Consider the following 16,057-nt stretch of genomic DNA (forward strand, 5'->3'; position numbering starts at 1 on the left):
GTGTGCTGAATCACCTCTGACCAAAAACAACTTGCTGATTAATAAAAAAAAAATTGATAATTTGGCAGGAGGTGGCAGTGATATCAATTTCAAAATAATTAGGAATTAAACAAACACAGAAGACTAAGTAAAGGGCACCAATCCACCTGCTTCTACTGTCCTGAAGTCAGGTCACCTTTCACTCTCAGCCAAGTGTCTAATAATCTGAATCATATCGACGCCCAGAAACGCAGCGTTTCTCAAGCTTATAAACTTAACTTTTGCGTACATATTTAGGGGGAAAAAAAACAACAACACAACTTTTTTATTTCAAGCCGGGCCGTTCCGTGCCGTGAGGGGCCGGCAGCGGGCGGGACAGCGCCTCCCCCGCGCCTGCAGGGGGCGCTAACGGGGAGGCAAAGGCGGGGCCGGGGGGGGCGTCAGTGAGGGCGGCGCGCATGCGCGGGGCGGGGCTCGCGCTCTCCCTGGTAACGAGCACCGCGCGCGCGGGGCCGCGCCCTGCCCGGGCCGCCCCCCCCCAACCCCATCCCGTCCCCTCACGGCCCCTGAGCGCCCCTCACCGCCGCCATGCAGGGCGAGGACGCCCGGTACCTCAAGAGGTAACCGGGGAGGACGGGCACGAGGGGCGGCGGTTCGTGCCGGGGGGATGAACGGGGTGAGGGGAGTGGGGGGGGGGGGGCGGGGGGGATGTCGCGGCGGTTGGGGCGCGGCAGGTTGTGCCGAGGGTGGATGGAGTGTGTCAGGTTGTGGGGTGCGCGGCACAGGTGTTGCGGGGTGTTTGCAGGGGAATATGGGGGAGCTGAGGGGTGGAGTGTGAGGCTGAGGCTGGAGTGAGGACTGGCTTGGGGATGGACGGGAGATTGGGGAGGTGACAATGGAGTGTTTTGGGTGAGTGATGATGGGGTGGGTGGAGGTATGGCGAGTGAGGAGGGGCTGGTTTGGAAGCTGGGGTGGGGTGGGTGAGGGAATGGCAGACAGATTTGTTTGGGCCGTCCCCCCTCAGCCTGCCCCACTCTGTTGGGAACAAGGTTTGGATGAGCATTGGGAAGGTTAAAGATGAGTGAAGGTTACAAAGGCAGCGTGGGCAGAGAGGTGGGGTGGGTGCTGCTGAGGAGGAGAAAGAGGGATTTGGAGGGTGCTCTGGCCTGGGGGTGGCTGTGGTGGCATTTTATGGTGTGTTTGGGATGGGGGACTGAAGTGACAGCAGGGTGAAAGGAGAATAGGTGCTATTAGGAGATGGGTGGTGGGGATCATTGTGTATCAGGTGCAGGTGGCTGCTTTGGGGATCAGGGATGGGATATGAGACAGTAAGGCCAGGTTCAAGGAGCAGCAGGGAGAGTGATTCAGAGGAGATGTCAACAGTATGGCCTGGCAGATTGGGCAGGGCAGGTGGTGTGAATGGAAGAGGTAACTGTGGGGTGTAAAGTGTATGATCTGGGTTTGGTGTTGCAGGTGTGATAAATGAATGGTGCCTTTTATCTGTTTGGCAGTGAGACCAGTCAGCATAAAGAATAGGGCCTGAGCTGGCAGCTCTTGGATCTCTGTCAGCTGTTTCAGAGCAAAAGTGAATCAATCCCAAAAGATGCCAGCTCATCCAGGCCTCTGTCCAGATGTCATGTGTCACACATGGGCAGTGTCACTTCCTCCTGTCATACTGGTGATTTTATCCATCCTGTCTTGAATCCCAAGGAGTTCCTGCTCTTGTTTTTTACTTCCTTTCCATTTATTAGTATTTGCAGAATTTCCTGTTTAGACTGTCTAGGTTTTACTTTTTTTCCCCTTACATGCCACATATTAAGCTCCATATTTGTAAACAGTGCAGGGGAAAAACTGCATAATAATCTTTGCATGTCAGTTCTGTCATAGCAATGTCATGATGGGTAAAGATCAAATGCCACCCTTAATTAAATCAACAGCTGTAACTTTAGAGCAGTGCCTGTTTTTTTAGCCTTACCTGTTCAGTTTGTGCCATTTTGTAGGAATTTTTTTTTTTTTTTGTAGTCATCCCTGCAACAGGTGTAGTTGTTTCTCTTTTTTGGGAGCACAAACCCAAACCTATCTGTTTGTGGTGTGCAAGTCTGGTGCTCCTGTGCTCCCTGTTCCCCTTTGTCACCCTGCATGGGCACTCCCCCTCCCACCCAGCCTCACTTGCTGGGATCTGTTATTGTATTTTCAGCCTTACCCACGTGTGCTTTGTGCCACTTTTCATTAGGACAGTTTGCTTTTGCTTTTTCCTTCTAAAGGAATCAGTTAATAAAGGATATTAACGCTCTAGCTTTGGTTACGTGAGCTCAGCTTGCAGCTTTTGTCTGTGGAAAAATGCCTTCCTCTTTAAAGCTTGAACTGAGCTGGGTTCTTGTTGACAAAGCAAGCAGTGGAGTGAAAGGACAGGCTGATGTGCATGAGAGCTCCCCAGTGCATTGCTGTTTCTGCTCATTATAATATTTGCAGTTTCAAATGTTTTATGAGGTGATTTACAGACTCAGGTTGTGTGGAAAAATCAGTAAATGTGTTTGTAGATTTGAGGGATTTTTTTTTCTGTAAATGAAGATTTCCCTTGTGATGCTGACAATCTGAATGCAGTGTTTTCCAAATAAAAACCAATTTCTGTGGCTGCGGAGTACATTTTAGTGCAGGTCCTCAAGCATTTCACAAGGCAGGATTTTCAGAGAGGGAGCTTGGCTGTGTATTGATTTGTGACTTCATTAGCTCAGAAATAGCTCAGGCAGAGAGGGTGTGTGTCAGTGTGAGAGGGCAGAAAATCTCTGCAGCTCTAAGCTCTTCAGTTTACCCATCTATCCCTCTGAAATAAAAACATTAACACCTGCTTCAAGGTACTGCTAAAGGGGAACAAACCAAGTCTCTTCAAAAAATCTCAAGTCATAAAGGGAGTTTTGCTATGCTTTCATGGAAAATGTTACTCTCCAGCACCAGAGAGATATTTTTGTTTGCTCTGTGTAGCTTTATATCCTTTCAAGACTTTCTAGACTCTTGGTTTTCTGACCTTTCTGTGGTTTGTGGGGTTTTTGGGCAGCTGTATCTCAAGACAAAGGTATTTTTTGCAGTTGTATCTCAAGACAAAGGTATTTTTTGCAGCTGTACTTGCAGAAGGAAAACTGGACGCCAGGGTAGCTGATTAGATGGAGACACATTTCAAACATTTTCTGCTGACAATGGTTACAGCACAGGCTGCATCTGGATTTGCTGACATTTCCAACTTTATGAGGTTAAAGTAATTTTTCCTGATCTAATTGACCCAATGTCATTGCTATCTCCTAGGTGCTGATATGACCACTGGTGAAGTCACTTGTAATTCTCTTTAAGGACATGATCTGTCCAAAAACCTGAACACCCAACAAAAAACCCACTCCACATCCCAAAAGCCAAACCTACATTTTGGAGGTGGTTTTAATTTGCAGTGTTTAGCAGCCTGGTTTATGGCATGACTGTACCAAGTGGACAAGGGACAAGTGTCATCTTTACCAAGAAATAAAAATAGGTCCCTGTATTCTCTGGATGTGTTCTGCCACTGCTTGAAAACAGAAATGAGGTGTGTCTTCATCCATGTGAGCCTTTCCTCAGGAGCTTGGATCTGCATGGACACAGAATTGTTGGCACAAAGAGGAGAGAGCAGGACAGGCCCTTTTGGCACTGGCATAGCCCAGAATGCTTCTCCCAAGGATCTGTAGCTGTAGAAAAGCAGGCAGACAGGATTTATTGCTTTTGATGGCAGCTCTTGGTTTTTGTAATCCCTCAAGCCTGGCAGCAGGCACAATGAGGTGAAGAACAGGTTTGTGTTTCAAAAGACAGTAGTTCAATTGAAATACAAATTATCTGTAATTCAGTCTCAGAGAATTGTAACTACTAGGAGTTAGCCAAGAGAATGACAAAAAAATTCCATTTGTAGAGGACTGCACTAAGTGAAGGGCATTAGACCAAGATTTGTCAATACTGACAAGGTAATGGGGAACCAACTGGGAAATTCACCTGCTTGGTGAAATGCATCTTTTTATTCATTATGTTGATATGGAATAGGATAACTTTGATTTCTTTCCTCATTTCTGTGAGTGAGGCTTTACCAGGGGCTTGGATATTTCTGTACTCCAGGCAGTAACCAAGAATATGCCCCTAGCACCAGGCTTTGGTACATTTATGTGGGATGGAATATGCAACCCAAGCACTACTTGGGTTTAGGGTCTGCACAGCAGGTACCTGATTTCTGCTCTGATGTGTTTTCTGAGCTTCTCCTTTAATCTGTTTTTTTCCCTTTATGGCAGGAAGGTAAAAGGAGGTAACATAGATGTGCATCCATCTGAGAAAGCCCTCATTGTCCATTATGAAGTGGAAGCAACAATTCTGGGAGAGCTGGGAGACCCCATGCTGGGGGAACGCAAGGAATGTCAGAAAATGTAAGGTCATAGCAAGCTCTGATATTTTATTTCAATTTTTCTATATTCAATAACTCAGAGTACCACCTGCTCTGAGAAATTGTAGTTTATAATCTTTGTGGAACTTAGTGCTGGAGCAGCAGAGGGTTTCAAAGCCGGGAAATAACAGGTGCCTGGGAAGGTTAACATCTGAAACACACGTTGTGAATTGCTTTTCAGCCATGTCCTTTGAGGTGTTTTGTAAAGGAAAATGATGACTTCTGTTTTACATGATGGGTATTTGAGGCAGAGAAAAGTTATTGTTTCCTGTGCAAATGGTAGTTCATGTTGGAGCAAGGAGTACCATTGAACCTCCTGACAGCCTTGTGCTCCAGCTGTTGCCTCTCCTGTTGTTTTCATCTGCCCAACCAGTGAATTCACTGCTTTTTCTGCATTTCAATTTTGCCTGGGTAATTTCTTTCAAGACCATTAAAATATTCCCCACTGGAAAAGCTGAGAGAACTATCCTAACTTCATCTTTCAAGCTGCAAGGTTGGATCTGTTCTAGGGGGGTTTTATCTCTGTACTGGTTTCTTTTTGAAAATTTGAACTGAAGTGGCTGCCTGTGTGAGTGCATGTTGAGGGAAAAAGAAAAGAGAGTCTTTAAATTGTCTCAAATTTTTGAAAATATCAGAAGCATACTTCTGTCATCAGATGAATCAACATAATTTGCATCTTCATGATGGTGGAATTCCTTTTTTTTCCAGCCTGTTGTTAATGCCCACAGAGATTTCTTCTTGCTCTTTGCTTGTGGACCTGGCTGCTGTGGGAGACTCCTGGCACTGCAAAATAACCTTTCTGTGCAGACAAACACCCAGGACTGTCTTTCATTTGGGACTTTTTTTGTCTCCAATACTCCTTTGTGGTCCTGTGCCCTTTTTATGTGGTATAACCAAATCAATTACTGTCTTTTGTATCTAAGATGGCTGTAAGGGATCTGTTCATCCAGCTGCCTTTAATGTTGCTGCTTGTCAGCTCATGAACAGTTATACTCCACCAAATCTGTTTGACACTTGCTTGGCATTTGGAGTTCAGAGGCACCACTTGGACATGAAAGGCACAGGCACTGAGTGTATCAGGATCATTTCTGCTTTGAGAAATTCTTGATTGTATAAACATAATCAAAGGGCTGAAGATAAATTTAAAAACTGAAAAGAGATTTGTCTGTGTTGCAGAATTCGACTGAAGAGCCTCAATGCAAACACAGACATTGGTTCCCTGGCTCGAAAGGTTGTTGAAGAATGCAAGCTCATTCACCCCTCCAAGCTTGGAGAAGTGGAGCAGCTGCTGTACTACCTGCAGAACCGCAGGGATTCCTCAGCAGGGAAAGGTAAAACATACAGCAACAAAGCAGCTTGGGACTGGGGTGCCTCAGCCTTGAGCAAATACTGAGGTGTTCCTGGCTGAGAGCCCAGTGTGCCTGATGTACCAATTCTCTGGGGATGGTCACAGTAGGAAACATATCTTTATCACCCTTGGAAGCAATTATGATCTTGAAGCCAGGAAATTGCCTTTTAAATAACCAAATTTATTGTATTATTTACATTTAATATTGATGCTTCTTACTGGCTGCCTTGTGCTTTAGCAGCACTTGAGAGGTACAGATTTGGCTATTGGGTGAAGCCTCATCGTATTGAATCTGCATTTTCAGTGACATCAAAAGTCTCTAAGGGGATCTTCCTAGAAAGATCTCTGCCATCACCTCCTGCAAGGGTACAGAGGGTGCCTAGGCTCAGTTTGGGCTGTGTGTAAAGCTGGAGACTCTCAGAGCCTCACAAGCTTTGATGCCTGGGGTGTTTCTCTCATCTCATCATCTAAAGTTCCATCTTGGTGCTCCTATTTATGTCTTAAGTTCACCTTAAACTTTCTGCTCAGGGCACAGTTGAATATTTAACATAAGATTCTACATTACTTTGTGGTTACCCAGGTTTCTTGCAGCCCTGAAATGGTAAGCTTTGTTTTCAAACTGGATTCCTAGTGAGACAAATTTAAAATGAAGATTTATGTTAGAAATGGGGTTTGATTGTAAGAGCTTTGCAGGTTTTACCCTCTTTCACTCTGCATTTCTGTGTCTGGGTACAAGACACACAAGGGCACAAGAAGGATCAAAGCTGCTGATGTCTCACTGTGGGAGTGAGTGTTGTCGTTCTAGGCTTGTTCTATGGTTTATTAGCCTCTATCTCCCCAGCTGATAAGGTTATCACTGATCATTTAGACTGAGTTGTCAAAAGGCAGCTGAGGATTTGTTGTACTCCCTAGGACTGTTGGGGTTCAGAAACCTGTGTTAGTCTGGCAGGTCAGCTGGACACAAAGGACTTTGACCTTGATTTAACTCATTATGAGAACACTGGACATGTGTTTGATCTGTGTTTATGTGTAACTTAACTGCACCCACATCTTTTTCTTTGTAGAAAGGAAAGAGAAAACCAGCAAGCCAAAAGATCCACCCCCATTTGAAGGAACAGAGGTAAGTATTGATGTTAAAAGAGAAATGCAAACCCTGTTTGCTACTTCAGTAAGCAATTACAAAAGGGAGGAGGGGAGAGGAAATGCTGAATTCTTGTGGGGTTTTTGCTTCTTGATTTTTAAACAAAGAACTTGGTTTGGAAATACTGCACAATGGGAAAAAATTATCTCCTAAAAGGGTAAAATATTTGACTTGCATACTTACCCCTCCAAGTATAGCACACAGCAGGACTGACAGTGAGGACTGCAACATCAGACAAGACATCCTGAGCATCCTTTGATTTTTAGGAATTACATCTCGTCAGATTTCCTGCTGTTCATTGGCAGTCATTCTGCATGTGTTGGGATTTTTTAGCTTGTATTTCATTTTTGCCTAAGATCTGTACTCAGAAGCTGAGTGTCCTTTGGTGTGACAACTGAATTGTGATTGCTGGTGTTGAATTGCCCCGTCTCTCAGTGAAAGCCTTTCTCTGACTGCTTTCAGATTGATGAAGTTGCCAACATCAATGACATGGATGAGTACATTGAGTTACTGTACGAGGACATTCCTGACAAGGTGCGGGGCTCTGCCCTCATCCTGCAGCTGGCCAGGAATCCTGATAATTTGGAAGAGCTGCTTATAAATGGTAATTTTAAAACCCAGTGGTAATTTCTCTTAATGTGCTGTTCATTTGTGTCCAGGGAAAAGTAGCTCACCTTTCATTTGGGGTTTTCTTTAGTTTGCTAGGCTCTGTTTCTCTGTATATAATAAGGTGACCATCAAAGCTCTGTTGGGTCTCTCTGCTCAGACTGGTCTTAGGTGAGGCTAATACTGAAATCCTCCTGGCCTCTAGAGCTTCAGCTATTTTTTTTCTGATCCTGGTTATTTTGATGCTCAATTAACTCCAGCTGGCATTATTGCTGGAGATGGGAATGTATTGGTGTATTCTGTAGATCAGGGAACTTGCCTTGAAAAGAGAATTTGCAAGCTGACATGAGTTAATTTTTTAAATTTTCTTTCCTTGCCCTTTTTGTCTCTTTGCTGAGCCCTTTTACCCTCATGTATTGATGACTTCAGTACATGCCCATCTTGCAGTGTCTCCACAGAAGATGGGATGGGAATAGTGAGCCATGAAATAATGGCTTGTCCCTAAGAGTTGTTGAAAATATTTAGTGCTTCAAGTTCCCAGTTGCTGCTTTTGTGATCAAGGTGTAACGTGAATAGAGACTAGCTAGGGGAGCATGACTGGAAAAGTGAAATTAAATAAGACAAGGAGCAACCAAATTGTTAAATAATATGAAGTAGATTCAGGGGGAAAAATAAATGGAAAGAGGGATGAGAAATATTGTCTGTCCAGGCAGAATTTAAAGGGAATTTGAAAGTGAAAATGGCTAAAACACAGGGACACAATGTAGTGTGCAACACAGAGCTGGCAGAGGCCACAAAATCTGAAGGTTAGTGGCAGTTCTGAGATGAATTCAGTGTTTGGTTGCACTTTCCTTCTATGCTGCTGCTTCCAGGGTTTGTGACATGCTGACCACCCAGGGCACTCTCTGGTACTGCCTCCAAACAGAACTGGTGAGCAGTGCTGCCTGTTAAAGTGAGACACCTGTGAGAGTGTTCCACTAGAAAACTGATAGATGTTTTCAAATTCTGAGGCTCACAAGCTAAAAAGGAGGGACACAAAATGCTGATGCTTCTCTAAATCTTGTTTCACTCCAGAAACTGCCCTGGGTGCATTGGCCAGAGTGCTGAGGGAAGACTGGAAACAAAGCATTGAACTGGCTACCAATATAATTTACATTTTCTTCTGCTTTTCAAGGTGAGTGCAGAGTCCCTGGATTTAGGAACATAAAGAATGTAGCTCTGCTTAGTGGCTTTTCATTTGTTTATTGCTCTGTGCTACAAAACTTCACTGAAACAGGAAGAACAGACAGAAACATGCTTGTGCCTCAGTTTTATCACTTAAAACAAAAAGAACTCTCATGATGAGGCAGTTTGTAAGGGAGCTGGGAAGGAGCTAGTAAAGATTGACTCATAGCTTTGTGTCAGAAATGAAAGGTGGCTGAGCTGCCACCTCTAATTTCCATCTGCACACCTAAGGGAGGAAACTGTTCAAAACTGAAGTGAGCACTTGCTCTTATTTAGCTATGCCAGTGTTTCTGCATACCCTGCCTAGAAATAATTCAAGCAGAAATTGCATTTACCTTGATTTTAGGTCTCTATTTCTGATGAGGAGAGTGCTCTGAAGCACTTGCAGAATGGAAGGCAGGGCTGAGGGGAAAACCTTTTCCTTTATGCATAAAAATTGAAATGTGTTTTTATTTTGATCTGGAACAACAAACTATTCCTTATTTTTCTACAAGTTGAGAAAATATTCATGTTTTCAGGGATTGCTCTTATTTTGAAATAATTTTCCAATAGGAGAGTGCTTTAATGGGGCAGACTGTAAATACCTTTTTTAATATTGGATGTGGTGCACTATTACTACCATAGATGTCACAGTAGATATGGAGTAGATATTCCTCACAAATATTATTTCTTCAATGTAGTTTCTCTCAGTTTCATGGGATAATCACACATTACAAAATTGGAGCTCTGTGTATGAATATCATAGACCATGAACTGAAGAGACATGAGCTTTGGCAGGAAGAACTTGCTAAAAAGAAGAAAGCTGATATCCTTTTGATGTTCTGCTGTAGCCTGATGGCTTCTGACTTGTCTTGATGAGTGTTGTTGGGTTACACAAGATGAGCGCACAACACCTTCTGTGAAAGCAGCAGAATTTACCAGAAAGTGCAAAATATAATTGCAGATATGAGAAAGACCAAGGGGGAAGATTTTGGGATGTGGAAGAGGTTAAACTGAAGCTATTAAAGCAACACAAGGAAAAAAAAAATTTATCAGCAATATGTCTTAGAACATCTGTGCTGCTTAGTAGGGTGTAAAATATCCTGGCCTGGATTGCAGGTGTAGCAGCTGGTGCTGAGGGAGAGTTTTGGCACTGGCTATTCCATAGATCCCTTGCTTTTCACTGGTGATTGAGAAACACTTTCCAGGACAATTGTCACCTAGCCTGCATCACTTTTCTCTGAACTCCTTAACTTCTCTAATTCACTTGATGAAGATCCTGAAAATCAAACCCTGAAGAAGGACTCTGAGAAAACTTACAAGAAATACAAAGGGCTGGTTGTCAAGCAGGAGCAGCTGCTTAGAGGTACCAAATCCAAATAGCAAATTATTTTCTTGTGGGTAAACATGGCTGAGGGATCCTCTGGGATTCTTTTTACAACCAGGATGTCTTAAACATGGATGAGTATGGAAGAGTGTTGCCCAAGAACAGGGAAAAGACAAATACTTAATCAGATTGTTTGACATTATTAATAATTTTAAAAACCTTTTGTCAGTAGAAAAGCAAAAGTGATCCACTCTTCTTTGCTTATTATATTGGTTTGGGAGGAGTTGGGTATTTGAAATTTTTTAAAATTTACCTAATTTTGCTTGTATCTGACTCTTTGAATAGATTTCATTCTATCCCAGTTTTTGTATTAAAATACACTTCATGTTAGATTGAAATGATCCGAGTGGTAAACCTTTCCTGAGAGGGGCTTTTTACTGCTTCCTGTTGGAATTGGAATTTTAAAAAACACAAATCACACAACACAAAAAGCTTCTAGTTATCATAATTCTAATTTTTTTCAGAGCCACAATTGGAATGAATGTTCTTAATGCTTCTTAAAGAGGCCAAAAAAAGGCATTCACTGGCAATTTCCTTCAAAATGCATTGAAAAGGGAGCAAAATGCTTCTGAAAGTCTTGTCTTCAGTACTTGAAGTATAAATAGAGATTTGTTGTGTTGGGTGTGATCTGTTGGTGTGATTTGTGTTGACCTTTGCCAGTTGCAATTTACCTGCTGCTCAACCTGGCTGAGGACACTCGCATTGAGCTGAAGATGAGGAACAAGAACATTGTGCACATGCTGGTGAAAGCTCTGGACCGCGATAATTTTGAGCTGCTCATCCTCGTTGTGACCTTCCTGAAGAAACTCAGCATTTTCATGGAGAACAAAAATGATATGGTGAGGCTTGTAGCACTCCACTGAATGCTGGGAAGGTTGGAGATCTGAAAACTTTGTGTGGTTGGAGGGAAGAGGGAAACATCTCTGTTTTCACACTGAGTATCTCTAGCACTGATTATTCTGTTTTGTTACAAGTAAAGTGAGTGCAAGGAAAGCACAACATCCAGTCATAACCTACTGCAAACTGTTTTGAGGAAATCCCAAACAGAGAATATGATGCAAAATATGGTCCACAAAATTCCAGATTTTGAATTCAGCACCTCAGAGTCTTGTTTTATCCCCACTTATGGTGGTGCCCATGACTCTGCCCCCAGACTATACTCTTGTGACAACATATTGTTGTTTCTGCCATGTATTGACTTGGGAAGAGAGATATTTATTCTCCTCATTCTCGTTTATTTATTTCTTGTGTCAGTTTGGTTCCTTCCTCCAAAGAAGTGGAGGCAGTTATTCTTCATAATTTTTTTTTGTGAAGTCTTACACTTCTGAAATTGTAGCATAATTTGTTTTGTGACTTCAAACTCTAGCCAAGTACCTCTTTCACTGATACTGTAATAGATGCTTGACTTCACTTTTGTGTCTCTATTTCAATTAATTAGATGAAAATTATACATTTTCTTTATCCAAGAGGTAATCTGAGATCAGTGGTGTACAGAGATTGTGAGGTGAAAAGATCTGTGTAAAAGCAGCAGTGAATTAACTGGACCTTTGCATGCATGTGCACTGAACACTGCAGACAAGCAATATCTCCCTTATTTATATATGGGGCTTGGTTAGAAAAATAAGAATTTGCTCTCCAGCCCGCTGATATGCTGGCACACTTTCCCCATTCCTCCTGATTTACTGGAAAGATAAACAAAGTTGTTGAATCAATTTGATTTCAGAATGTTCTAACAATTTTGGAAATGTTGGTGTGCTTCAGGTCAGCTGTGTGAGCATTCCTTACTGATAATAAAGATGATGCTTTTTTCTCCATGGTATTATTAAGGAAAGCTACCAGTGAAGGAGAAAATGTTCTGATATTTGTATTGGGCAGTAATACAAAACTGTCCAAGGCAAAATGAACCAAGATTAGTTGTTCAGCACCTGATTCTGAGTACCAATGAATAATTCATGTGTATTTATAGCACATTCTTTCCTTGGCTGTTGCAGGGCCATATGAAATTCAAAGCAGTGAGGTAGGAGTTGTTGCTATCTGATTGTTTCTGATCAAAGCTGTCCAGGCAGTTGTTGATTATTGCACTGGGCTGTGTGGGGAGAGCTGTAGTTTCTTTTCTTAGTGTTCATTCAGTGTCTATTTATAACCAGACTAGTAATGTACATGGAGAAGTCTGAAGAATGCCAAGTAATTTAATGTGCCTCCTTCTGGCCAAAGAAGGATCTGGGGTACAAAAAAAAAAAAAAAAAAAAAAAAAAAGGAATGCATTTAAAAGATTGTGTCAAATAAAAGCTCAGAAATGTTGCTTAAAACATGATAAAAACTTTCTGAAGTCTTGCCAGTTCAGATGTGTTTTCTGGCTGGTGAAGTGAACATGATCTCAGGAACTGATACCACTTCTCAGTTTCTGGATTCCACTTTTTAATTTGAAAGTGATACATGTTTCAAGATGACTTTCATGCTTTTATTAAATTGACATGTAGGATGGCATGCCTCTTCTGAGAGCACATGCACACTTCTGGCTAGGGGTTGATTTGAAAATCATAATGAAAGGTCTCAAATTCTTTTTGGGTGCCAATTTTCTGTCTTTCTTGGTTGGCTCTATCTTTGACTCCACTGGCAGTTGCTGCAGGATTGCATGTGTTAAAGTTTAAGTGAGTTTGCTTACCCCAATCTAGTTTTGCAGGTGATGTCTTTACCACATTCCTGCAGTATTCCAACAGTGAGGAATGTTTTCAAGACATATGAACTTGTTGGTTCAAAGCCTTTTTCAATCAATGTTTCCCAGTAAGCCAATCTAGAAGATTTCAACCACAAAGGCATAAGTGAAACTACTTCAGATGAAACTGCATTAACAGTCACTGTTATGGCTACAAATTGGATATTGAAGCCAGAGTAAGTTTGGATGGATTATGGTTTTGGTTTTTTTTCCCTTGAAATACAGGTTGAAATGGATATTATTGAAAAACTTGTGAAAATGGTGCCATGTGAACATGAAGACCTGCTGAATATTACTCTTCGACTCTTGCTGAATCTCTCCTTTGACACAGGCCTGAGAAGTAAAATGGTCCATGTTGGTTTGCTTCCCAAACTCACTGCACTCCTGGGTATGTCTTCTTTTGGTCTAACACAGACATTGCAGTGAAGCTCTTTGCATCATGGTATGATGTACCTGAGAGTTGCTGTGTCACTTGTGTTTTTGCCACTTCCTCACCACTCCCAGCTTCCTGGCATTCACATCATCTTGTAGATTCCTGTAGATTTACTTCTAGGGTCTCTTGAGCTGTAGAATGAATCTTCCAGTCTTTAAAAATTACCTTAGTGGCTACCTGAAAACCCCATGAGCTGACACATGAGTGATGCTTGTCATTCTGGGGGAGCACCTAGGGAAAACAGCCAGCAACTTCACAGAGCCCAGCTGATGTAGGTACAAACTATATATATAAATATTTCTTTTTACTGAAGCTTGGTATACCTGCTAGCTCTTGGAACTTGTCCAAACAGATCAGACACCCCCCAGTTTTGTTAGTTTTCAAAAATCACTTCAGTAGCTATCTGAAAACCCCATGAGCTGACACATGAGTGATGTTTGTCATTCTGGGGGAGCACCTAGGAAAAACAGCCAGCAACTTCACAGGGCTGATGTAGGTACAAACTACATATATATAAATATTTCTTTTTAGTGAAGCTTGGTATACCTGCTAGCTCTTGGAACTTGTCCAGAGAGATCAGAAATCTCCCAATTTTGTTAGTTTTCAATCTAGGGTGTACTGATTTCTAGACTTGCAGCTTGGCAGTCTTGTGTTAAGATCATGTAAGTACATCAGTTACAAGTGAAACTTTGTTGTCTCTAGGGGAAAGCCGTGGAAACAATAAGGAATTTGGAAAAAGCAGAGGATTGCTCTATTTGATCACTGTTGTATGCTGGAGTTCTGAGGAGGGACTGTGTTGCTTTTTGTGTTGTTTGGCTGAGGAGGCCAGACCTGGGGGTTGCTCTGGTTGATACACTAAAGGTTTAGCAGCTTTTGGCTTTAGGGATTGCTGAGTGGGAATAGAGAGTCTTGTTTGTATGAATCACTGATGCAAGACATTGCTAAAGTCTTCTGAAACCCTTTGGCTTTGGGATGTGCTGAATCCAGTGCAGAGGGCATATCAGATCCTGCCTGGGGCAGGGGTAATGCAGTGGTGAATCTCAGCTTTCTCCTCTAGCTGTCAATTCTCTTAGGGTTGTTTGTCTTCTCAATTCTACTTCAACCTCATCACAGCCTTTTTGCTGTTTATTGAACACCATAAAAACTTAGAGTGCTTTGGAAGCCTTGATCCTGTTGGTGATTATTATACAACAGCTACGTGGTACAGCCTGCCATGCCTCACATCCTTTTATACTTTCTGTTTGCTCTGGTCTGAGCTAGGATGGTGAAAATTGGCATTTGAAAGCCCTCTTCTTTATTTTATATCCTCAAGACAATGTTATTTGGTAGTAAAGTCAATGAGAAATGGAAGCTGATGAGGAAATCTTTGAATCTTCTTGGTTCAGCTTGGGTTGTAAGGTTTTTGGAGCAGGAACGTGTCCCTTTTGTTCATACAGCAGATATTGCTGTGGTCTGAGGGGGCCTTCTGGGGATTTGTCACCCCTGGCAATGACACTGAAGTCCCTGCTTCCAGAAATTCTCCATTTAATATCAGAGTCAGACTGAACTCATCAGTTAAATATCTGCTTTTAGTGTCTGTTTGTAACATGGAGAGGAGAATTGCTTTTCAAATGCCATTCTCTTAGACTTGTAAGTAGGCCTGTGTGAAGGCTGTTTAGCTCAGAAGAACTGGTTGCTAATTTGTAGTTGTTAGGATAATTATTGCAAGTAATGCTGGTACTTCCAGAATATTCAGTGTGTTTTTTTTCTCACCTAAGATGTATTCAACCATTCTTTCTTTTTTACTTTGAATTTTTCATAGAGGCATGTGCTCTTCTTGCTTCTCCCTGTAGAATTGGTTGATACTTACTTTTGATGTGCTAAAAATTCTATTACTTGCTTCTTTAAGCCATGACTAGGGTTTGTGAGACTTTTCTTGGTATGGTGATTCTAGCAATTCTCAATTGCATCACTTGCCATATCCTGTCTGAGAGAAGTCTGTAGTCTGAATAATAAAACTGCCATGTGCCAGATGCCCCATTCATACAGGTTATTTGGATATTAAACACACATTATTCAAGTCAGTACCCTTCAGTTTACATTTGCAGGTCATCTCCAAGTGCTAACACAGCACAACAGCTGTTGACAAGTCCTTGTACAACTCTTAATGCCAAGAGGTCAAGTGTGCTGACTCAACCTCCTGAAATTTAGCATTTATGCATGCTGGGCCTCTAATTTTTTAGCACTGGGTTTGAGATGGGTACAAATTAAGTGTAATAGGTGTTTAAGGGGAGAGTTGAGATTGCAAAGAATTAAAGGATTTGTTTGTTAGGGGTTTAGGGCTTAGCATGGAGCTGAATGCAGCCTGCAGTTCTGGAAGATGCTCTGCTCTCCCAAGGGACACTGAATTGTTTGGGAGCAGGAAGGCTCTAAATGGAGGTGGAGGCTGAACAGTGGGGATGAACTGGCTCCAACTGAGCTCTCAGGAGAGGAATAAATATGCCATGGGTGTAATGGAGAAGGAACATCTTTCTTTCCATCACACTCCAGAGTGTTGAGGCTGCTGTTGAAAGCATGGACATGAGAAACTCTGCTTAAGTCTTGGTTTCCATTTTAATTAGCTTTTTCTTTTTAACAGTGCCAATGCCTGCTTCCCCATGTAGCTGTGCCAGTCAGCACCACTTGCTTCTCTTCACAAGTCTCAAGTATTGTATATGACAAAGCTCCTCTTGCTCCCTGCAGGCACCCAAATTAATCAGCCACAGCTGATCTTTGTTAGTCTGTGACTCTCAAAGAGCTGTGTGCAGCTGAGGGAAGT

The 16,057-nt window shown here is 42.3% G+C and overlaps 1 protein-coding gene across 2 annotated transcripts in view; it reads left to right on the top strand.

Annotated features, from left to right (window-relative positions):
• Positions 1-493: 493 nt before the first annotated feature.
• The window catches only part of KIFAP3 (kinesin associated protein 3), a 67,634-nt gene continuing 52,070 nt past the window's right edge, over positions 494-16,057 (top strand). For both annotated transcript variants that reach the window (XM_058808376.1, XM_058808377.1), the window contains exons 1-10: positions 494-599; positions 4,278-4,409; positions 5,603-5,757; positions 6,839-6,894; positions 7,378-7,519; positions 8,596-8,695; positions 9,426-9,550; positions 9,992-10,090; positions 10,772-10,950; positions 13,053-13,215. In XM_058808376.1, the coding sequence (XP_058664359.1) occupies positions 568-599; positions 4,278-4,409; positions 5,603-5,757; positions 6,839-6,894; positions 7,378-7,519; positions 8,596-8,695; positions 9,426-9,550; positions 9,992-10,090; positions 10,772-10,950; positions 13,053-13,215 (1,183 nt within the window). In that variant the 5' untranslated portion in view covers positions 494-567. The remainder of the gene's footprint in view (positions 600-4,277; positions 4,410-5,602; positions 5,758-6,838; positions 6,895-7,377; positions 7,520-8,595; positions 8,696-9,425; positions 9,551-9,991; positions 10,091-10,771; positions 10,951-13,052; positions 13,216-16,057) is intronic.

Source organism: Ammospiza caudacuta, chromosome 7, assembly GCF_027887145.1.
Source record: "Ammospiza caudacuta isolate bAmmCau1 chromosome 7, bAmmCau1.pri, whole genome shotgun sequence".
Lineage (NCBI taxonomy): Eukaryota > Metazoa > Chordata > Aves > Passeriformes > Passerellidae > Ammospiza > Ammospiza caudacuta.